The sequence below is a fragment of the Chionomys nivalis genome, chromosome 25, assembly GCF_950005125.1.
Source record: "Chionomys nivalis chromosome 25, mChiNiv1.1, whole genome shotgun sequence".
Lineage (NCBI taxonomy): Eukaryota > Metazoa > Chordata > Mammalia > Rodentia > Cricetidae > Chionomys > Chionomys nivalis.
The window spans coordinates 14,328,962-14,351,943 of NC_080110.1; the positions used below are offsets into that span (position 1 = coordinate 14,328,962).

General features: G+C 38.4%; 2 protein-coding genes across 5 annotated transcripts in view; one reads left to right on the forward strand and one right to left on the reverse strand.

The window, feature by feature from the left end:
* Tmtc3 (transmembrane O-mannosyltransferase targeting cadherins 3) overlaps positions 1–21,456 on the reverse strand; it is a 35,599-nt gene extending 14,143 nt beyond the window's left edge. Inside the window, exons 1-9 of one of the 3 annotated variants that reach the window (XM_057758010.1) lie at positions 21,160–21,456; positions 16,096–16,222; positions 14,947–15,168; positions 13,677–13,895; positions 12,176–12,275; positions 9,001–9,116; positions 8,396–8,568; positions 5,939–6,191; positions 564–712 (exon numbers count right to left, since the gene is read on the reverse strand). In XM_057758010.1, coding sequence (XP_057613993.1) covers positions 564–712; positions 5,939–6,191; positions 8,396–8,568; positions 9,001–9,116; positions 12,176–12,275; positions 13,677–13,895; positions 14,947–15,150 — 1,214 coding nt within the window. In that variant the 5' untranslated portion in view covers positions 15,151–15,168; positions 16,096–16,222; positions 21,160–21,456. The remainder of the gene's footprint in view (positions 1–563; positions 713–5,938; positions 6,192–8,395; positions 8,569–9,000; positions 9,117–12,175; positions 12,276–13,676; positions 13,896–14,946; positions 15,169–16,095; positions 16,223–21,159) is intronic. The other 2 variants (XM_057758012.1, XM_057758011.1) reach the window with 2 other exon arrangements.
* A 280-nt stretch (positions 21,457–21,736) lies between these two features.
* The window catches only part of Cep290 (centrosomal protein 290), a 76,523-nt gene continuing 75,277 nt past the window's right edge, over positions 21,737–22,982 (forward strand). For both annotated transcript variants that reach the window (XM_057757537.1, XM_057757538.1), the window contains exons 1-3: positions 21,737–21,876; positions 22,389–22,518; positions 22,667–22,744. In XM_057757537.1, coding sequence (XP_057613520.1) covers positions 22,417–22,518; positions 22,667–22,744 — 180 coding nt within the window. In that variant the 5' untranslated portion in view covers positions 21,737–21,876; positions 22,389–22,416. The remainder of the gene's footprint in view (positions 21,877–22,388; positions 22,519–22,666; positions 22,745–22,982) is intronic.

Genomic DNA, 22,982 nt, shown 5'->3' on the forward strand with positions numbered 1-22,982 from the left:
GAGTGGTGTAGAGAGAGTCAGCTGTAAATCAAAATTTAGTATCATATTAATATTATTTGACTACTAAAAATTTGCTTGGTATATTTTATTGATATACTAAATGAACACAACCCCTATGATTATGCCAGTTTCTAAGCATACTGTTCCTTAACTGTTAAAGCAACATAGAAACCCACATTATTTTATAATGAAGATGGTGATAGGAAATTATGAATGCTTGCTAAACCCATTTTATACACACTAAGAACTCAATATGATTCTAATAGGATGACCATATCTTAGTCACTGCATATCAAAGTGCTTGAGTTTCAACAGCAGTCTCACTGTCTTCACCTGGGTCTGACTCAGTTTGTCATCTTGGACTGTTATATAAATTCTACAGGAAACACCGAGTGACCAGGTGGTGAAGAGCTTTTCTAACTTCAGTTACAGTTACCAAGAAGAAAAGACTAAAAGTAAGGCTTGTAAAACTGAACTACATACAGACTAAAATAATAACATTAAATTTTAATGTATTTCATTCTAAATTTAATAATCATCAGGTGAACTAGGATTTAATTTACCTTTTATTTGAAATTTTTTGCCACCCATGAGCCACTAAAATACAGAAGCCCATGCTAGGAACATACAGTACTCGCTCGGCAACAACAAATCCAACAGGAAAGAAAAGATTTGAGGCAGGAATAAACGGTAATGCCATTAAACAAAGTGCCTAGAATGAAAAAGAAGATAGAGAGCATATAAAATTAAAAAATACACACATGACAAACAATAAAAGCTTTTATAATTTATTTTGAGTAAATGAGTTTATAGAATATTTAAGATGCTAATATCATGAATAATGAACATAAAGGTCACGCATGGGTAGTAATAAACATCGGTGTGTACCTAAGTAAGGTATGAGGCAAGGTTTTTGAATCATAGAACTTTGTGAGACTGCCTAAGGACTTTGTGATTCATCATTTTAAATTAAACCCTGTACTTTTTACAGCATTAGACATATGAAAAACATAATTAGCAGTATTTCATTTGTTCTCGGAGAAATACAACTTTTAGTATAAGTTTACTACAAAGGTTCACTTAATTATATTAGAAATTACTTTTTAAAAGAATATTTTGAAAATAGCAAAAATCCAATCAAAAAATGGGGAGAGAAGACATACAAACAACCAAAGTTATATGAAAAGTGCCCTATATTACTAATTATCAGAGAAATGCACACTTAAAGTTCAAGGAACTCCGAGTAGAAACTATTTTCAGAAAGGCAACAGAAAGTTGAGAAGAATGTAGAGAAGTGAAACCGATGCATACTTCATGGTAGGAACTGGGTTAGTACTGTTATTACATGGAACAGTATGTGACTCCCTCAAAATATAAAAAACAGAAGTATGTAGTCCAGCAATCCCACTAGTTTGTATCTAAAAGAAGGAAAGCCCCACCCTGTAGCATATCTGCACTTCCATTATTGCACCATGATTCAGAATAGTCAGCAAATGGAGCCATCTTAGAGATGGGCAGATGGAGAGCAGATAAAGTAGGGTGTATATGCACAAGAAAAATCCTAATTAGCTTTAAAAGGAAGGAGAAACTCCTGCCATTTGCAGCACAGACAGAAGTGATGGGCATTATGTAATATGCCATACACTGACACTTAGACAGAACAGTGAGAGCAGAAACTTAGACCAGAATGGTGTTTACCAGAGTGAGGCAGGACAGTCTGGGGAGATGCTGATCGAGAGACATAAACTTCCGTTACACAGCAAGAATGAAATAAAAAGAAGAAAAAACCCTGCACATTTAACTTTTGTGTATGTGGCAACAATAATTTGAGAAAATGTCAAAAAAACTTTTCAGCTAAACAAATTGCAAAGGTAGGTAGGTAACAGACCAAAAATGTTGGTTTCTAGAACATTACTACAAGAAACCACATGGTCGTGGAGTCTGTAAGGCATGGTCTAGATTAGACACCAGACTTCTGTATATATTCTGGTTATATGGCTTATATAATATTTTTTTTTTAGATTTTTCTAAATGATTTTTTTTCTTATTTTACGTGTATGGGTGTTTTGCCCGATGTGTGTCTATGTGTGCTGTGCCCACAGAAGTCAGATGAGGGCATCAGCTGTCCTGAGAAGGGAGGTATCAATGCTTATGAAGTACACTATGTGTGCTTCCTCTGGAAGAGCAGCCAGTGCTTTTAATTGCTGAGTCATCTCTCCAGTCCCACACTGTAATCCTAATGTATGTTAAACAAGAGGTTTCTACTGTGTATATAAAAATAAAACAGTCCCTTTAAATCAGTAGTTTTTTATTCTTTAAAAGAATCACTAAAGTGTTAGCATTACATCCCGAGAAAATGTAAGCATATCTAGATTTCCTGTCCTTCAGAAAATGGGATGGCGTGTGGCTTCGTGACTGGAAAGCCACCCATGACTGAGCATATAAATAACACAGGAGGATCTAAGTTTGAGAGTTTAGAACTTGTAGCTGTGGACATCTGCTTCTTTACTTTGTTTCCCTTTCCTTTTTAGTTTTTCCTTTTGTTTTTGAGATAGTTAACTCTGGTACCTTAGGCTGCCCTTGAAACTGAGGATGACCAAGAACTTCTGATCTTCCTGCCTACACCTGCAGCCTCATGCCTAGGTCCCTTTGTTTTGTTTTATAGGACGTAGTTGAATATGCAATTTAATGATTCAGTTTCAGAAATACGAAACTTTCGAAAGGACTTGGGGAAGACTGTATGTTCTTGTGCTGCATTAATGAAATGCAGATGAAGAAGCATCACATCAGTTCCTGTGTCTCAAAGTTCAGTATTTTTATAAAAGTCAAAGCATAAACTATTAAGGATATTTTTAAAATTCTCATTTCCTAGAGATGCATAATGAAACAACAAGCTAGAGTAAAGCTATTTAGATACAGACAGTCCTCAGTCTGTGGCTCACTGAAGAAAATGGCAGTCCACAAGCAGTTTTATTGGAAAGAATTAATAGTATTCATTCAGATACACCATAGATTAATGACTAAATTACATAAACAAGGAAAAGGACCACTCAGGTAAAGTCTACTGACTCTATGACTTTAATGATAAATTATTTAGAAGTTCTAGTTAATGTCATACTAGTTAATGTATGTCAATCTCATTAACTGTGACTAGCCTACAGTTTTCTTCTCCTAATAATAGAAACTCCTTTTAAGAGGGATGTTATAGGCTGGAGAGATAGTTTAGCAGTTAAAAGCACTTTTTCTTCTAGACTAACTGGGTTTTGTTCCTAGTTCTTCAGTGCCAGCTTAAATCTGTCTGTAACTCCAGTTTTAGGGGACCCAATGTCCTCTTCTGGTCTCTGCAAGTATGAGGAACCCACATGGTGAACAGATAAAGATGGAGGTAAAAGGCAAAACACTCATATAAAAAAAAAAAAAGAAAAGAAAAAAGTAAAAAAAAAAAGGGGGGGGTAGGGTGGGGACTGTTTTTTTTTCTTTTTTTTAATTCTTTTTTAATTAATATTTCCACCTGCTCCCCGTTTCCCATTTCCCTCCCCTCCTCCCAAATATTGCCCCCTCTGTTAGTGGCAAGAGCCAAGAGTTTAAATATAAATCCTAAACTTATTTCTTTTACAATATCAACTATTCAATAACCTTGAGAATACTTCCTTATAAACCAAAATGGGGACTGATAACTGTTTGTACTATGTTGTTGATATATATTTAATATCTTAATAGATACCTATATGGAATCTGTCCTTGGGTACTAGTTTCTTCCCCTGCTTCTTCATATATCTTCAAAAAATTCAACATTTAAGAAAATTAGCATGCTTAGAGATTATACATAAAACAGTTACGTTCAAGGGCATACATACTTCTTTTACATATATGAAATAACATGACTAATGTAAGTGTACATTTATTTCATTGCTCTAGTATTTAAAATCTATCTGCCTATCTCTTTTTATTTGCCAAACTTGGATTCTCCTATCTTTCAACTGTCCTTGTAGCACAAGTTCATAGGTAAATAAAACCTACCAGTTATCTAGCTGTTTTGTGCAAATTTACTTAAAGAACAACAGACTCTCTTAGAAAAAGTAAGAAGGCTGGGCTGACAAACTCATATCATCATAAACTGAAAGTCACCAGCTTCTGACCAATTCCCAGACTGCTCAGGATTTCTAGGTTTCTCTGATTTGTGCAATTCTGTTCTCTTTGGTTTTGAATCTGGACTGCTTTTATCAAACTTCTCACCCATGTTTTTAACAGGAAACCACTTTTTCTAATTTATGGGAGGGAATGTTGAAGGGTTAAGACTAAAAAACAAAACAAAAGAGAAGAAAACAGCTTTCAGTTGCCTTTACTAACCTTACCAACAACCACACCAATGCTCCCTCCCTTCCTTCATGTAATCCAACAGTTTACCCTTCCAACTTAAACCAAGTTTCTGTTTGGTGTCTTGCTGATTGTCACAAACCTATTAGATACCCAATTTCTTATTTACTCAACTGCTTTCTACATAATGTAGTGTGCACACCTACATCTAAACATGCTGCCTCTGGAGCCTCGGGTACCATTGCGCAATCTGTCCCCATTTATTCCATCCCTCACAATAAGACAACTCTGGGATGGAACTTTTAGAGTTATGGTTCCAGTACTTGCTTGAAAGCCACTTAATATTTCAACCAAATAATCTGGAAATCACAAAGTCAATCCATCAGTGATTATCTGTTTTTAAAAAGTCCCACAACACAAATGAAATGCTTTTTAAATATCAAGCAATGGTCTATCTGATATGAACTCTCATTTTCTCATGTTCCAATAAAACCGCTTCAGTGATATTTCATCAAATCTAACATCAAATTTACCTTTTCTTTTTCTTTTTTTTGAGTCTGTCTCCTACCAATATTGTTTTCTAGGATTCAGAGTCCAGGGGTAATTCAGCTTCTTTTTTACACTACTCAGCTACATTAACTAGTTTCTAGGAGAGAATTAGTATTAAGAACTCCACAGCACCTGTTAAGAATGCCCTCTATGTGACTTGACTGATACTAGGCAGCAACTGATGGAGAACTGGTAAAAGCCTTTTTGAGACAAGCAAGCCTCTGCCAGGTTTCGGCCCCCACCCCCAATACTCAACCATCTATCCTCTGGTTTCAATTAGCACCTCCAGACTAAGGAGAAGTCTAAGTGAGGCCTAAGCATTTCTTCTGAACTTCAAAGGAATGTTCAAAAACTCCAGTAGGATGTTTTCAAGATATAACTTCACATGTTTAAGAGTCTTTTTCCTACACTCTGCATTCTTTCAAACTCTTTTTCTGTATGTTATCAATTTGTCACAAGTTTCTCAGACTGCAAACGCTCTGGAAACAAGGACATTAAAACTCTTCTCACCACAGTACCAGGTAAACAGGTGGCAATCATAAATTTATACTGAACAAGTAGTTAATGTTAAGGAGGAAGTTACTAAAATGTATACATACACAAAAATTATTTTGAAATAACCAGAGGTCTCTGAACACAGTCCCACTTAGGGAGTAATTAAGATCTTGCTAATAGAACTTAAAATCTGTATTACTTTTAGTTGCACATTGCATGACATTATTTGCCAGGCCAGGGAAACAAGTATACAATATAACCATTTTTTTAAAATGTGAATAAGAAATGTAGAAAAAGAAAATGAATGACAAAGGCATTTGACTGTGATTTGTTTCTATCAAATGAGAAAAAATATTATTAGCTGTTTTAGATAGCTAATTATGCATGCTAAGATATACCTGCAGATTAATTATTAATTTAATTAATAATTTATATAAGGACAATCTAACATATGTTCATAAGCTGAGAATGATCTACAAAGAAATATACTTCTAGAAGTATACACTGGATAAATTATAGATAATGTCACATGTAACCAACTGAATGCAACATTATTTGAGTAGTTAAGATTTCTTACCATTAGGACAGTCTTTGAGGAATCACCAGGGTATCGGAGACTGAATATTCCCAAAGCCCCCAGAAAGCAAAAGAAAGCGAAAGTGGCAAGGTTTCGGACATCTAGAAATGACTCGATAAGTGGTATAGTCCCCATGGTCCAGTCACAGCAGAGCTCTGAAGGATTCAGCAGAAGCCAAGCATTCACAGGAAGGAGGTAGTTAAAAGTTAGCTGTCGTGTAGGGGTTGGGCTTACAGCAGCTGGGTTATCAAACCTGCATAAACAACAACAACAAAAGCATTAAAAATGTTTTTCCCCCAGTGTTGAAGACTGACTGACTAACAGGCCAGCATTCTATACTGAGCTACATCCCAGCTGTTGTTTTCTTGAGACATGTTACTGCTTATATAACTCATGCTAACCTTGAACTCAGGATTCTCCTGTCTTAGTTTTTCAAGTATGGCGATTACATATGCATATACTAAATACATAGCAAACAGCAGCTCCAATTTTAAATGTTGTGGGCTTTGATTTTGTATTTTTAATTAGGAGAGAGAGAATGCAGATTCTAACTTCTTAAGACTGTCACACTAGAGTGGGCACTAGGTCCAATGACTTGGTGCCCTTTACAAGGTGAAGGCAAACAGGTACATAGGCAAGGCTACATAAAAATGCTATATAAAATAAAACTTGTATGAGGAAGCTACAAGTCAGGGAACACCAGTGACAGCAACTACCAGAAGCAAGGCATGTTGATTCTAGGTTATCTAGTTTGTAGTTGTTCCAGTTGTTACAGCAAAGCTAATAGTCAGGAAAGAATGTCTTAATAAAAATCAGAGATAAAATCTATTATTAAAAAATGTCTGGAGAATAGTTACTTAGTGGTTGGCTAGAAATTTTCATAGTTTAGTTCTCAGTTAGACTAACGAGAAAGCTCTTGTGAAGCAAAGTAATTCCTATCCTAAGGTTCCACAATTAAAATTTAAAAACAAAATTAAAAGATAACACAATCTTTTGAAGCCAGTATGGTCTACAAGAGGTAGTTCCAAGGCAGACACCAGCTAGCAGAGAAACTGTCTTGAAAAACAAACAAACAAACAAACAAAAAAGATAATACGACTTTAAAGAACTGAAATATACCTCAGAACAAACTTCAAGAGGATTCATGGGAATATATCAATGTACTCTTAATGCTTTGCTTTCATTTAAAAATTATCAGGTATATGACTAATAAATATAACTCATAATGACAAGAAAATTTGCCCAACAAAAACAGACCAAAAAGAATCATACACATTAAAACTTAAAATTAGGGGCCACAAAACACAAAAACACATGTAAAACTATGGGAGACATAAGAAAGGCATGTCTGAGTGTAGAAATGAAACAAAATACATTATTTCTTAAAAATTTCAGTCTATAAAGGCAATGCATACCAGAGAGTAAAGTCAACTTTGAAGCAGCTCACGGGCATAGCTGAGATAACATTCTCTACTGAGTACAAGTATTTGCAGAAGCACAAGTGAAAGAAATAGAGTTCTAGAAACAAATGTTGAAGGAATTTGTTGCTGATAGCAACGTGTCAAATAAAATCCTCCATGGAAAAGTAATAATGGCATAGCAGGAAAATGTTGATATAGCAATGCAATAAGAAGCACTGTAAATAACACCACAATTTAATATAAAGGACTTATCTTAAATTTTTCCAAAGTTAAACATTCCAAGCAAAAACATCTACCCAAGGAAGCTGTATGTAAGTATCTTTGGAAGACATAGAGATGAGACAAAGAGAAAATTCTAACACTGTAGATTTACGTTACTTATATCAACAACTACATTCAAAGCCAATGGATAAAACACCTCATAAAAAGATCTGAAAGACAAGAAAGACTAATTTACATATATTCTTTAAGAAATCTTCTTCATTAAGGTAGAGAGACAGGTAAACAGTAAAGTGCTAGAAAATTATATACTATATTACACGTCCATTAACAGAAAACAGTTAACATCTGAGCAGATGATTATTAGGGATTACTAGGCATTAACACAGCCCATTTCATAGTGATAAAGGGCTTAGTTCATCAAGATATCACAACAATTTTAAATGCTTCAGAGCTTTAAAAACACATGAATTAAAAATTATCAGAATTGCATAAAAAAATAGACAAATTTACAAGTCTAGTTAGAGACCTGAACACTTTTCTCTCCACATTACTTGGTAAAGCAGACAAAAATCACTCACGAAATGAACATAACACTATTATGATCTTTACTGTGGAGTTTTCACGCACAACTGTAAACATATAGACCAGAAATAATGTTTATTTTAAGCAGTATATGTAATTTTATGAGTATATTGATATCTCAGTAAAGCTGTTGAAAAATTAAATAGAAACTAAAGACCTTCTGGAACATTTATGATGACCTAAAATCTTATTAAAAAACAATGGAAAAAAGCTAAAGTGAAGAATTTCATACCTGGTAAACACCGGGAGCTGGGACTGAATAACTTGGACTCTGATCACGACAAGCAATAATGTACTGACCATCAGGACAATGAGTTTTATGAGTGTCTGCAGCATAGAAACAGGAATACTGCCCTTTCCACGGAGGAACTGTCCGGCAACTGTACATAATAACGGCAAAGTATACTGAAAAGAAAACCAGTTTCAGTGACGGACACCAATAACACACTAATTCTAAACCTACGCAGTTAGACCCAAAGTGAGAAGAACTGTGAAATGACGTGGTACAATTTGGGGGAACTGAAAACAATGAGACCAGTCAGGGTAACCCTGGCAAACACTGAGCTATGGTGTCACAGGATCCCTGGAACTTCCACAAATTGTAGAAAAGATCCTAGTCCTTAAACCATGAAGGTGTCATAATACTGTAATAATTTTTTGGTGGGCAAGAGGGTAAAATATAGTTATTTCTTATAAATCTTGCTATTATTATAGTAAGTAGAATATTTTATTTTTTTTAAGCAGAATGTTTTATATGTAATGATATATTTAGAGAATCAGGTTTAAAATCGTTTAGCTAGGATAAAAAAGAAAATAAAAACTCCATTTTTTCCTTACCCCTTGGGCCACAAACACTTCATACACACAACAAATACCGACGACTGTTATTCCTTGTTCTTTACACAATGTTGCAACAGCCACTAAAAGCACTGTCAGTGCAATTGGGGTCCACACTGCAATTTAAGAAGAGGAAAAAATAAATCTATATAAAAATTTTATAATGTCACAAAAGTGTATTTTAAATTATTCTTAAAACTTTCTCTCAAAATTTTTTCTTACTGACCAATACTTTATATTTTATAATATATTTAAACTGTGCACCTTTTACTCTATTTTGTTCAAGCAAAATATCAAGATGCATAATTTAACCTAAAGAATTTAGTGGAGATAAAAAACATCTAGGGTAATACCAACTTTTAAAATAAAGATAAATTTGGATAAATTAACAGGACTGAACATGGTAATTAGTGAACAATCAACCAGAAATGAAGACAAATTATCTGGAATTATACAGGTCTTAGCGACGATAGGAAAACGGGACGGTAAGGAATGGAACACTTTCAGTTTTGCTGCTAGGAGTGTAAAGAAAATTGTATACAAGTTCCTTAAAAATTAGTAACAGGGTGAGCTGTCCCAGGCAGCGAGGAGCCCGCACAACCCTGTCCGGTGCCACTGTGACTGAGCTCTTCCACTCTCGTGACCTGGGGGCCAGCTCTCCCACCTGCCACAGGTGGCGGAGGGGGGGAGCATCTTTCTCTCACCCACGCCACCACATGGCAGTGGGGGTGGGGGACCAGCTCCTCCCTCTCACACTCTCAGGGCCATCTTGCTCAGCTCTGCTCTGCTCAGGTGAGGTGCTGGGCCCATTTTCCTGAGTGCTGCACCTGGTGAGGGCAGGGCCTGTTTTGCCTAGCATTGCAGTCAGTGAGGGACCAGGACAACTACCTGCAGCCCTATCTATCCTCTTGGCCTTCGGTGATAACAGGAGCCACGGACATCAACACAGACAGCAGCTGCAGCAGGGCCACAGAGGCAGTCAGACATGGGTCTTGGCAGCAGACCAGGCCTGGCCAATACCATGGCCCTGGATAGTGAGCGAGCCACCCACCTCAGCCTGCTCCTCATCACCTTAACCTCTTCACACCTGCCTTTCTCCACAGGACATGAACCACCTGTCTTTCTCTTCCATACCCCATCATGTATTTCTCACCATAGCTGCCTTGCGGCTCTGGGCTGAGGTGGGAAGCTACCCGGGGCAGTGCTGGAGAGCTCAGCATGTTAGTGAAGGTGGGGGAGAGCTGGTGGGCTGACAAACCCTGTAACCACCTAGGCCCAGAACCAGGGCTGAGCTGGCCTACCCTGACATCCACTCCACCTGTGATCTGCTGGAGCATGGAAAGGGGCGGGTCCTGCAGATCCAAAGCTGCAGGATCCCCACGACACAGGGCAACAACAGGATGTCCAAGTCTCACTGAGGGCCCAATATTGACAGTGTAGCAGAAACCAGAGACCCTGAACCAAACCACTGACTCTGCAATGAACATCTGCACGTAAAGATACATGGATTAATGGGTATACTGTGTGGCTTGCTGGGTCATACTATAGCTTCCACAACAAGATTTTTCTTTTCTCTTAAGTTTTTTTTTTTGGGGGGGGGTGGGAGGTTGTAAGGGCTGAGGGCAGACATGAAGGGATGGGGAGATGAATGAGACTGAGATGCATGATGTGTAAGCCAAAAAGAATAAATAAAAAAGTTTTAAAAAATTGGTAACTGAATTACCATTTTAGCTCAGCAATCCTACTCCTCACTAATAGGAATGGAAATCAGTGTGTCCAAGAGACAAGTGCACTCTCCTCTCTGCTGTATCACTACTGCAACATCGAGGGACAGTACAAACGCCGTGTCATCTGATGAGGGTACCAGGAAAATGTCTACACATACAATCAAACACCACTTAACATATACAAATTAAACCTTACAGTTTGCAAGAACATAGATGAAACTGGAAATCACTATGTAGGGAACTATTACTCTTAAGTCATATAAGGAATCTAGAAGAGTTGATCTTGAATGACAGGCAGGAAGAGAAGCATAGAGAATGGTTGATCAATTAAATACAAAGTTACAGCTTGTTAATAGTAAGGTAAGCACTTCTGAAGTGTTATAGTTCAATAGGTTGTTTATTAATAATAATGGTGTACTATGTCCCAAATATTTATAAGGGGTCACCATATCCTGCCCCACACCTTTGATGGAAGTCTCCTAACCCACCAGAGGCCAGGCCAGAGCCCTGAAATGCAGGTAAGACTGCCCTGCCACTTTGTGCCCTCACCTGCCTTTAATGAGATCTGGTGCCCTCTTCTGGCCTACAGGCATATATACATGCAGACAAAATACTGAGAATACTATTACATAATGAATAAATAAATCTCTTTAAAAAAGAAAATGAATAAATGAGGACAAGATAATCAAAAAATTGGAGCCAATCAGTAAATCCCTTGAAGAATGTCAAGAAAGTCAAGAAAGGAAAAAAAAAACCAGTTGAAGGAAATGAATAAAACTGTTCAAGACCTGAAAATGGAAATAGAAGCAATAAAGAAAATACAAACTGGGGAAATTCTGGAAATGGATAATCTAGGTAAGTGAACAGGAACTACAGATGTGAACATCACCAACAGAATACAGGGAATGGCAGAGAGAAGCTCAGATATATCAGTTAAAGAAAATGTTAAATCTAAAAAATTCCTGATATAAAACACCCAGGAAATCTGGGACACCATGAAAAAACATAACCTAAGACTAATATAAATAGAAAGAGAAAAAAAATCAAAGACCTAGAAAATATTTTTAACAAAATCATAGAAGTTTTTCTGAACCTAAAGGACACATATATCAAGGTACAAAAAGCTTATAGAGCTCCAAATAGACTCAACCAGAAACGAAAGCCCCTATGCCACATAATCATCAAAACACTTACCACGTAGAACCAAGAAAGAGTACTAAAGGCATCCAGGGAAAAGACCAAGTAACATATAAAGTCAGTCCTACTAGAATTACACCTGGCTTCTCCATGGAGACTCTAAAAGACACAGGCGACTGAACAGATGTGCTGCAGACTCTAAGAGACCACAGATGCCAGCCCAGACTACTATAGGCAGTAAAACTTTCAACTATAGATGGAGAAAACAAGATATTCCATAACTACAATAAAAAAGCTAGGCAGATACTCACCTGTGGAATTATCCGGTCCTTTTGATTTAGTGTAGGACAAAAACGCAGCCAGAAAAAAGACGGACGACAAAAGCTCGGCTCTTCCTACAACACCTGTCACCTAGAGGAAGACAGGGCACTCACGTTAGCGCCGTGCTTTGAATTTTATTATGTATAATGCCAGCTTTAAACCTAAAACCTCAGTTTTTCAAGGGTAGAGCTCTATTTTGTTAACATGTGAGCGCCCTCACGTGGTAAATTTAGGTATCATTCATGAATGAAAATCTAACAGAAATTCTTGTAAAACAAAGTCATTATTTTAACTTGGCAAAAATATTAGTTTTTGTATATTCTTTACCACCTTTCACGTAATTATAACATCTTATGTAATTACAATACAATATAGAGATTAATTCTTTAAAAATCTAAGTTTCCCTGCATTATTTTCTTAACCTGAGTGTTTTTAATATGAAGCTATAAATTTGCTAATTTGCAAACTAAAGAAATTTCAAAAGTCATTTTAATAAAAAAAAAACCCACAAAATCAAATCTTGCTTTTTAAAGCAATGAAACTCAATGTACCACTTGAAGTTTTATCTTTTTTGTACATGAATGGAAAAACTCAGCTGAATACCACATGGTTCCATAACAGTGAGAGAGGAGGGAGAGTCATATCAAAACCCCAAAACATTTTTCCTTAAGAAGAAAAGCTTATAAGAAAGCATCTAAATAGAGTAGTCTTAGTTCTTCCCTGGGAAGTGTTTTAGAGTGTCAACATAGGCAAGAAAAATTATTTTGGCTATATCTTATAGGAAGAAGTATGTTCATTAACATTTTTCATTAATAACCTTAAGAGATTATATACGTATATATATATATAATTGCTGATGATATATATTAATATGTATTTATCCATGTTGGGCGTCCTCTTCCATTGCTCTCTAGTTTCACCTCTTTACAGATCCATCTAATCCTCTATGTATAAGCGCTGACATGTTAAGTGCACTGTGTCTGCCTAGTGCTTGAAGAGGCCGGACGAGGGCGCTACATCTTCTGGAACTGGAATTATTGAAGGTTCAAGCTGCCACGTGAATGCTAAGAACCAAACCTGCATCTTCTGCAAAGCAGCAATGGCTCTTAAGCACTGAACCATCTTTCCAGTCCTCTGTGTTGCACTGGAGAAAGGTTCTCTCAATAAGCCCAAAACCCAGGGATCACCTAGATCAAGCCCCCGGATGCCCTTGACTCTACCTCCACACTGTGAGATTCTAAGAATCTGCTACCACTCTGGGCTTCTCCCATGGGTGCTGATGATACAAATTCAAGTACGCATGCTTGTGATGCAACCATTTCACCTATACATACATTTTTGGACGAACATTACCTTCAAAACTACTTTAAATTGAAAACTTTTATGTAAATCGGTAACAGGGACTTTGTGCACAGGAGAGAGTAAGATTGAACTAAATTGGGAATAATGAAATGCCTGAGATTTCATTAATCATTTTACAATTTTACTTACTGCTTCTGTATGGATTGGATGCACAGCAAAGAGCAGAGCAGCAATCACACTGCTCTTCTTGTCCAGAAAAAGTTTGCAGACTTTAAGAAATATCACACTAACAACAGCATGAAAAACTGTGTTTAGGAGATGATACGACATTGGTTTCAGTTCACTGAGCAGATAATTTAAGCGAAATGTTAGCACTGTTAAGGGCCGATATGACTTGTGACTTCTCTCCTACAAGGACAAACAAGCACAGGTTATTAAAATACCTTGGAACTACAGGCTACAGAAAGCAGTCATTGCTTTTATTATTAAGACAATGATCAAAGAGTTACACAAACAAGAATTTATGCTTATCACCAGGTGATTAATGCATGAAAAGGTTCTTGATTGAAGGAATGGGTACATGTCATGAATGATGACTGAGATCGACTGTGGAGTACTACATATTAAGTTTCAAAACAGTTTACACCCAAAAGTGACTTGACAAGGACTGTAGACAAACACATTCATTATTTATCCTCAAAGTATCTGTTACTTTTATAGATCAGGGAAATGTTTCAGCATCAAAAAGCTGTAGTTTATTTCACATAGCTAATGAATGAGAGAACTAAAATTAGAATCCCGTCTATATGATCCAATGATGAAAAGGGTTTAATCCTAAATAAGTTAACACTGACTTTCAAAATAACTTTAAGTTTAAACACTTTTCTTACTGCAGAGAAATAGGCAACATGTACTTATCTTTAAAAACTGATCTATTTATATTGAATTTACCATGCTAATGGTTAAGTTAATCAGTCATTTCTGTTGCCTGACTCACAGGACAAGAGAGATAGCCAAGGACAGACCTGCAGTAACACCTGCTGCTCTCCCTGCACGTGTACTAAGTCTCATATGGAAATATTTCTAGGAAAGTGAGTCACGGCCCACTGCTAGCGGAACAAATCCTGTTTCTGAGATAAGGAGTTGTAGGACACAGACACGTTCACAGCTGCATTGGTTTTTAGGGGAAAATCTTTCTTTCAAACATTTGAAAAGAAATCTGGAAACTGATTTTCTTAAAGCTCTTTATATTAGCATTTCCTGTAGTGAATCTTCAAGACTCCTCAAAGAAAACGAGGCCTGTGTTGGATATCATTGGCATACTGGTTACTTAGCAATTAAGTATCTATCTAAGTATATTAAGTGATGAGTATTAAACTATATTTGTTTTTTAGAGGTAAGTGAATTACACCTGTAATTTGTTTAATTTTTTATTAAAAACTTAAAAGTGATTATTTACCTCAGACATAGGAGTTCCCCAGAAGTCATTCTGAAATAAAGTGTTTAAAGGTGTAGATGGACGCAGATCTTTATTGTCCAGTATTGCTGAGACATCGTCAAAGACGAACCCACAGAACAGACTGTTCCAGTAGCAGGCGGCAACCACGCTGACTATTAACGTCACTTCTTTCAAGTTAATATCAGTCATCTTTCGCTCAAGCATCTTTTCCTATAAGCAAAACTGGAAAAACATGCAAGACAAAAAGTGAAACAAACAATATTCTCTCCCAAATAATTACAATTTTAGTGTTAAATAATATTTAGAATAAAGATTTCACATTAATGCTTCCAGAGAAAGAGCAGCTTAAATACCATTTGTTTTTAAAGAAGAATGTACTGCCTAACTCCATATTTCTAAGGCAAAAATTCTTTCTTTTACACCACCTAACGTTTAGACCTCTGTCTCTAGTTAACTAGACACTGAAGTCCCATCAGCTGTCACTGGCTGGCTCACTGGGAAGCAGACACACAATGCATCTTGTGGGAAGCCTACACACCAAGCACGACCTTTCCAAAACTAATGGGAGCTTTTATTTCAAAATTTATGTATTTAAAAATTAATCTAATACAGAGCTTCTGTAGTTTTGTTAAGCTTTGTCTAAGCCTTGTAGAAGTAGTTCTTGGGTCCTTTCATTTTGAGTATATACCAGCAATTACCTAACCCTAATATTTCTTACTGTCTTATTTATGTTAGTTGGCCCTTTGGATATATGAGTTTATGACCTGGATGTAAATCATTTTCTTTCGCTCATTGCACTGAAGGCTTTTAGCTTAGAATTTAAGTGTTAGAGATGATAATCCTTAGCTGAGGAAAAGCAGCGTTAAGAGTCACTGCTTATGAGTTAGGGGATGGGACAGAATAGAAAGGGCTCTAATAACAGGAAAATACAGAAAAAATCCACCACATACCAAAGTGAAAAATTACTTTAAACAAAATCAAATCAAGCTGGCCATTATATGCTCTGGGTAGTGTCACTAGATCACTGAGTATTATATTATCACTTGTAAAATGCAGAGTACTAGTTCCTAAAAACCGTTACTGTCCAAACTCCAAATCTGTCAACAGGGTATATAGGCAGTAAGCGACTTTATGGTATGAAGGTCTTACCAAAGGAGTCACCTAGGTAGCCCAGTAGGTAGTGCCAATACAACAGCAACAATCCTCAGGAGTGAAAACGCCTGAAGGGCAGGATTTCTGCCGATGACCATAAGTCAGTAAATGACAGCAGCCCCTGCTATTTTGGAAAAGGAAAAAAAAATCTTGATTCCTTATCGGTGCTTAAAAACAGCTGCTGATGCTTTGGCTTTTATCTAGTTGGGATCATTTTGTACTTTGGATTTTCAAATTCGTAAGCGAATAAATGTAATTGAGATTTGGAGCACGTTGCAGTAGCAGCAATAGGTACCAATGTGCTGTTCAGAGTCAGCTCAAGATTTCAGAGGTTCAGTGAACGGACACCAGGATAACGGCTCTGGCCCTGTGGATGAGAGAACAGGATGGCAGGGAAGCCTGAGGGAAGTAAGCTGCTAAGATGAAGGCAGGAAAGACCAGATGAGCGGAGACAAAGGACGGAGGCCTGGGCAAGTCAAAGCCTCCAATGCAAGGAGACCCACATCCTCTGTCAGACTCCACCCACCAACTTTTCCTACTTCTCAAGAGACACTCAGTTATGAACAGATTGCTTGTACTATAGAAGTCATGATCCAGTTACTTCCGAAAAGTTGCTCCTCTGAATACTACACAAGTATTTGTCACAAGGGGTTGTGGGACACTTCATATCATTTCCTAAACAATATAAAGCAGTAACAAAGGAAATAGGCAGAATGATAACCATTGCATGTTAGAAGGTTTCTGAGTGATGATCCCAAGAAGATATACTACCCAGTGCACTTAAACAGTGCAGTGAAGAACTATTGTGTTACTAAATTCACACACACACACACACACACACACACACGCATACACACTTGTAAATCAGGAAAGCAATTCCGGTATCTATCATAAGGTAGATTTTTAAAGTTATATAAAGTTGAAAACGTTTCTTATTATAAAGCCTTGGGTCCCAGCTCTGCTAAGACCAATTTACTTGTGATGAAATATATTCTTTGATTAAAGGTTTTAATAACACAAACATATTAATAGAAGATAATGTGGCATGTTGTAAATTGACATGCTAGTTTCAAAATTATAACAGACTATCTGTACAACTATGCAATATAAAATATTAGGTTAACTAATTTATCTATGAATTATAACACCATGAGAGTTGCCAGTTTTGAGTTTAACTTACTAGCTTTATGAAAGTTAGTGAAGTTGTCATGCAATACATGGCACTGTGATTAATAAAATACATGCTGAATGGTACTTTGGGGATTAAACTGCCTAGTGAGATTTATAGTTCGTGTTAGTACGCCCCAGAATGATCACACAATGATACTGGTTTAATGACACACATTTATGAATACATTCCCATCATTTAATGACATATAATTAGACTGCTAATGTTTGGCTTAAATTAAGCATCTCATTTAAGTACTTATTAAAATTGAATACATTCAAATTATAAATGCAGTTTTGAATTAAAACTATTTAATCATGGTTTTTCTTTTTATGGGTGCTTTTTATTAATTTTGTAGTCTTCCAAAATCATGTACACAACATTACTCTGACCTCCACTCTCTCCATCTCCCTTTTTCCTGCTTCCTCCCCACAAAGCCATTTCTCACATTTATGTCTTCATCTTTTATAGGAGAGCAAACAGATTTGTTCAGGCAAAGTGTGAAGGAATGACTAAGAACAGGGAAGGCTCCCAGGAAGACTATCCCTAACTTTTAAATGTTGCTAATTAGAGTTCAGTGTTTTTGAGCTGACATTTCAAATGACCTTTCATCATAAAGTAAGATTATTAGGTTCTAAAGATTAAAGAATAAAGAGTATAAAGTGTTAGTTTAATAAAGTTGGATAGATTCATGGCATCTATAGTTAGGTATGATTTTAAAATTATGGTCCTTTTGAGTTACAGAAGTTCCATTTAGTATTATAATGTTCAGTTCCATTTTAATCATCAAAACTCTGAATTTGATTAACTTTAAGAACTGCTCTCTCCCCCAGGCTTAGGCTCACTGCAAAGGGGATGTGATCTCACTCCTTCAGGTAAGATATGGTACTTCATAGTCTCCTCTCTCTCTTTCTCTGACACACACACACACTTTGCTATCAATAATTTTAAGGCAGAATAAAGAGACAAGGAGAACAAAAAGCTGCTTACTTGACTACTATGTTCAGATTCAGACTCTAATGGGTGTTTGAGGGTTCTCTGAAGACCAAAACCCCATATAAGGGCAGGGAATGTAGTTCAGTAGTTGAGTGCTTTGTTATCATATACTGTTTTGTTTGTGTGCATGCATGCGTGCGTGTTAAACAATCTCACCATGTCTATTTAACTTAGGATCCCTCTGCTTCAGTTTCCTGTCTGGGATTACGGTTACGTACCATTATGTCTATCTTTCCTGCTACTTAAAAAAAAAAAGTCAGCAAGTAAAGTGAGATCCAGAATAGATGCAGGGCAGTTACAAAGGGGTAGGATACAGGCTTTAAAGACTTCCCAAAGTGATGTAACATCAAGGGGAGACTTGGTCCTAGTACGGGTCCTGAGTGCAGTCATGGCTTTGTTCAAGGTTTCCTGCAGGACAGAGTTGATGAAAAGGAGCTTACATAGTACTCCACACTAGACAAGTCCCACGGGGGTATTAGCATATATATACACATGCATGCAGCAGAAGCAAATGGAATGCCCAACTTGTTTGCTGACAAAAAAGAGATATCAGCATATATACATATAAAATCCAATGCAGCTACATTATAGATATAAGTTCAATTCCTTCAACTAAATCATATTAAGTTCTTCTTGGGGTAATAATCTAATGATATACTTGGGGAAAAAACAGTTATAGGACAAAGCTAATTCCTTCCAGTTCTATTTCTTGGGAAGCCAACAATATCATTCAGACTCTCTCTATAGTCCTCAATTTATTACCACCCTGAAGTCTACAGAACTTCTGTATGGAAAGTCTGTCTTCACACTGAACCATACCTATCTTTCCAGCTGCCTTATGCCAAAGAGAGACAAGTATCTGCTTGTTATACACGCATTCCTTTACCTGAACACAGAGTTCCTCCTGGAAGAAAAAAAATCTTGAAAAACACCTTTACCATAATAGGGATTTGTTAATAAATTTCTCATGGTCAGGCACTGTTTTAGAAACTAGAGCAGTAGGTGGGTAATGAACTGAAGTCCACTGGTACCGAGCACAGAGGTAACAATTACAGAAAGCAAGGCTTTCTCACAGACTGATTTTGGTTAGATAAAACTGGTCATACAAGCCCAGGTTAGACAGAATACAGGTCCAGGCATGCGCGCCTGCGACAAGGCCATTTACAAAACTCTTGCATCTAACTCGTTCTCGGAAAAATCTGAGAAATACAGAAATTCTGGCGAAAAACTATCTTAGCCCATTAAAAATTATACATCAAGCTGCAGGATCGGAACTTCAGTTAAATGTCCTGACTCACAGGTATAGTATATGAAGACCTGGCTCATGAACTCATGTTTTCTGCTCTTGTTTCTTGTACTCTTAGGTCAAGTATTGTTCAAAATACTGTTAGGACTAATTAGACAACGAAATTTAAGAAAGTTTACACTTCAGTTACTATTGTCACTGAGATCTACAACCTTAGCTTCGTCAGTTATTAGTTAACTACTTCTTCCGAAGAGAATAAAATTTATCGAGACTGTCTGCCCTTGAAGCTATTACAAATATAAACTAGAAAGAGAGAAATGGGGTAGAAAGACCAATACAAACAACACAAAATTAGTAAAGGAGTAATAGAAAATAAAGTATGTAATAAAAATCAAGAGAAAAATATCAACGTTTTGTGATTAAAAACAAATTCTTAGTATATTACACCAGTGAAATTGTGATCAATAAATACTGTTTTCTTCTTCTTTTTGTTTTGTTTTTTGAGACAGGGCTTCTCAGTAGTTTTGGAGCCTGTCCTGGAACTCACTCTGTAGACAAGGCTGGCTTCGAACTCACAGAGATCCTCCCGTCTCTGCCTCCAAAGTGCTGAGCCACCACCGCCCAGCATAAACAGTTTTCATTCTCAGTAGTTTTGACAAAATGAACATGAAAATAATTCATATTCTTGAGTAAACAAAGCTATAAAATGCAACTACTTCACCAATACTAGTTTCTAGAATGGCTTAGTGATGTGACCAAAGCGTGAATGAGAAAACCGTGTTTAATCTCGCCAAGTGGCCACTTCTTAGATGTAGGCACGCGTTTTGCTGTACCTCTAACAAGAATAATGCAGAAATTCAACAGTATTCGGAAAGAAGTAAACATGGTAATCAACCCTACAAATCTGATGAATTTCTTTTTCTTTTCTTTTTTTTTTTTTTTTGGTTTTTCGAGACAGGGTTTCTCTGTGGCTTTGGAGCCTGTCCTGGAACTAGCTCTGTAGACCAGGCTGGAATTTCTTTAATATTTGTTTCAACTACCATTTTCTTCTAAGCCATTTCTTGTTTTTCTCAACCAAACGGTTTGGACAGAAATTTTTTTCAAAAGTAAATTTTAGCCTTTACAGATTTTTCTCTTAATCTCTCTCTCTCTGTCTCGTGTGTGTGTGTGTGTGTGTGTGTGTGTGTGTGTGTGTGTGTGTGTGTGTGAATGAAACACACTGTTTCAAATAGAAGCCTACAGCTTCCTAAGTTACCTGCTGGTGCACAGTAACTATGGAATGGGCAGAAGTCGCCCGAGGGAGGCGGCAAACACCCGAGAAGGCGCTTTCACCTAAGAGCCCCCCCTACTTGGTACCCGGCAAACGACAGCAGAATGCCTGAACTTGGCGTGGCACCCCTGTCTCCCTCTTGTAGGGCTCTCTTTCTCCGGCCTTCGCAACCTAATAAGCACTACAGTCCTCAAGCGGCTGCAGGGGGCGGGCGAGCCTAGAGCCGGCCCGCTCTGGATGCTCCGCTCACCTCAGACCGTGAACTCGGGGGGCCCCAGCTCCACTTCTCCAAAGCATGAGGTAGATCCCAGGGAAGCAGAAACTTTTCTGTTCCCACTTCCCTCTCACTGAAGCCACTAACCGGGAACCCCCAGCACACACCTGAGCGGATGGAGGAGTCCTCGCCACCTCGGCCAGACCCCGCCGGCCCTGCAGCCCCAAGCTGGAGCGTCCCCAAAGCTCCAGTGCTCCCTGGATCTCCTCCCGGCCGCTGACCCCGACCTCACCTGAGGGTGGGTCCGCGGGGGTGACGGTTCGGGGAAGCCTCGGGGACAGCGGACCGGAGAGGGACTCGGCGGAAAGCACTGTCACAGTCCGCCGCGCCCGCGAACTCGGAGCAGCCGCACCTCTGCCGCCGCCGCCGCCGCCGCGCCTCCCGCTCCTTCCACAGCCTTTCCGCGGCGGCCGCAAGCTGCCCGCTTTGCACGCCGGGAACTGGTTCCTCACTCTCCGGGACTTCTAGTCCCAGCGTGCACGGCAGCAAGGCCGAACCGCACTCTGGGACGTGGAGTCCTCTTCTCCTGGCTTTCCCCTCATCTAGAATAAAGGCTTCGGCGGGGAAGTGTAACCGTAAAGCTTTTCCCACCGTCGTGAAATGTAGTCGCCCCCCGTATCCGGGGCCTAGTTCCGGTCTTTGGCTGGGCGGGGAGTGGTGTCGCCTAGCAGCGGCCACCGCTTGGGCTCGTTCAGGAGGAAGAGTTTGGCGGGAGCGGGAGTGCGCGAGGACACCTCTTGGAAGAGACGCCCGGGCGGCGGCCGAACCCGCGGTGGCGGTCTGTGTAGATGAGCGACTGCCACAGGTTGCAAGGCTGGGTTTAGGTGGGTGGATTCCCCGTGAGCCCGGAGCGGCTTAGTGTCTTTCCTAATCCCGAGGGACAGTCTGCAGTCTACCGACCCCGTCCTTCTGCCCTCTCCTCCGCAGTGCCTCGGCCTTCTTGATTCAGCTTGATTCCTCGCACACATCTTCCAGTTCAGTCTTTCTTTGTACGCTTAACCAGAAATCCTCTCTTCCCTTCTCAGAATCGGGGGACGTTTTCAAACTTCAAACATCCTGGGAGTTGGTACGGTCGTTGCTGGTAGGGGACTGGGAAGAGAGGACTTAGGGGTTAGGACTTCGTTTTAGCAAGGAAGCTAATAATTTTAGCGTGTACGTGATCGGATAGGCTGTGCCAGGTGGACTCATTCTCATCGCGGCTGTTTGCCCGTGCTTCTGCTCTCTGTGGTCCAGGAGCCGTAGCTCTTTGTCAACACCCAGAGGTAGAATGAGAACGTAAGCCCTGCTACAATGCCATTTTCCTTGAAGATGCTAAAATCCACCTGTCTTCTTGTAGGAGCTGAAAGGCGGCGAAAGAATTCAAGATGCCACCCAACATAAACTGGAAAGAGTTAATCAAGGTTGACCCAGATGACCTACCACGCCAAGAAGAGCTGGCTGATAATTTATTGATTTCCTTATCCAAGGTGTTTAACACATAGTTTGTACATAGACAAAACGTGATTAATTGAAATTGCTCTTTGGAATAACTGAACGCTACAAGGGGAAGAGTGCTTGTATTTATGGGCAGGGTATGAAATAGTCCATCTTTTTTTTGTTTGTTTGTTTCCTTAGGTGGAAGTAAACGAACTAAAAGATGAAGAACAAGAAAATGTGATACATCTATTCAGAATTACTCAGTCACTAATGAAGGTTGGTATGGAAGAGATATTTGACTAACTGTCGAGGAAATGTGGGAATCGATTCCTATGTAAACTCATCTTTATGGAAATACTTGGAATGCCTATGTCATCCCTCAAAAATAAGTTTTCAAGTGTATATTTAAAGACTGGGTTGTACTATGTATAGCAAATCTAGTTCCTATTCTAAAAACATATAAAGAGTGTGTAGGGGGAAAAGTACTTTTTAAAAATAACATAAATATAACCAA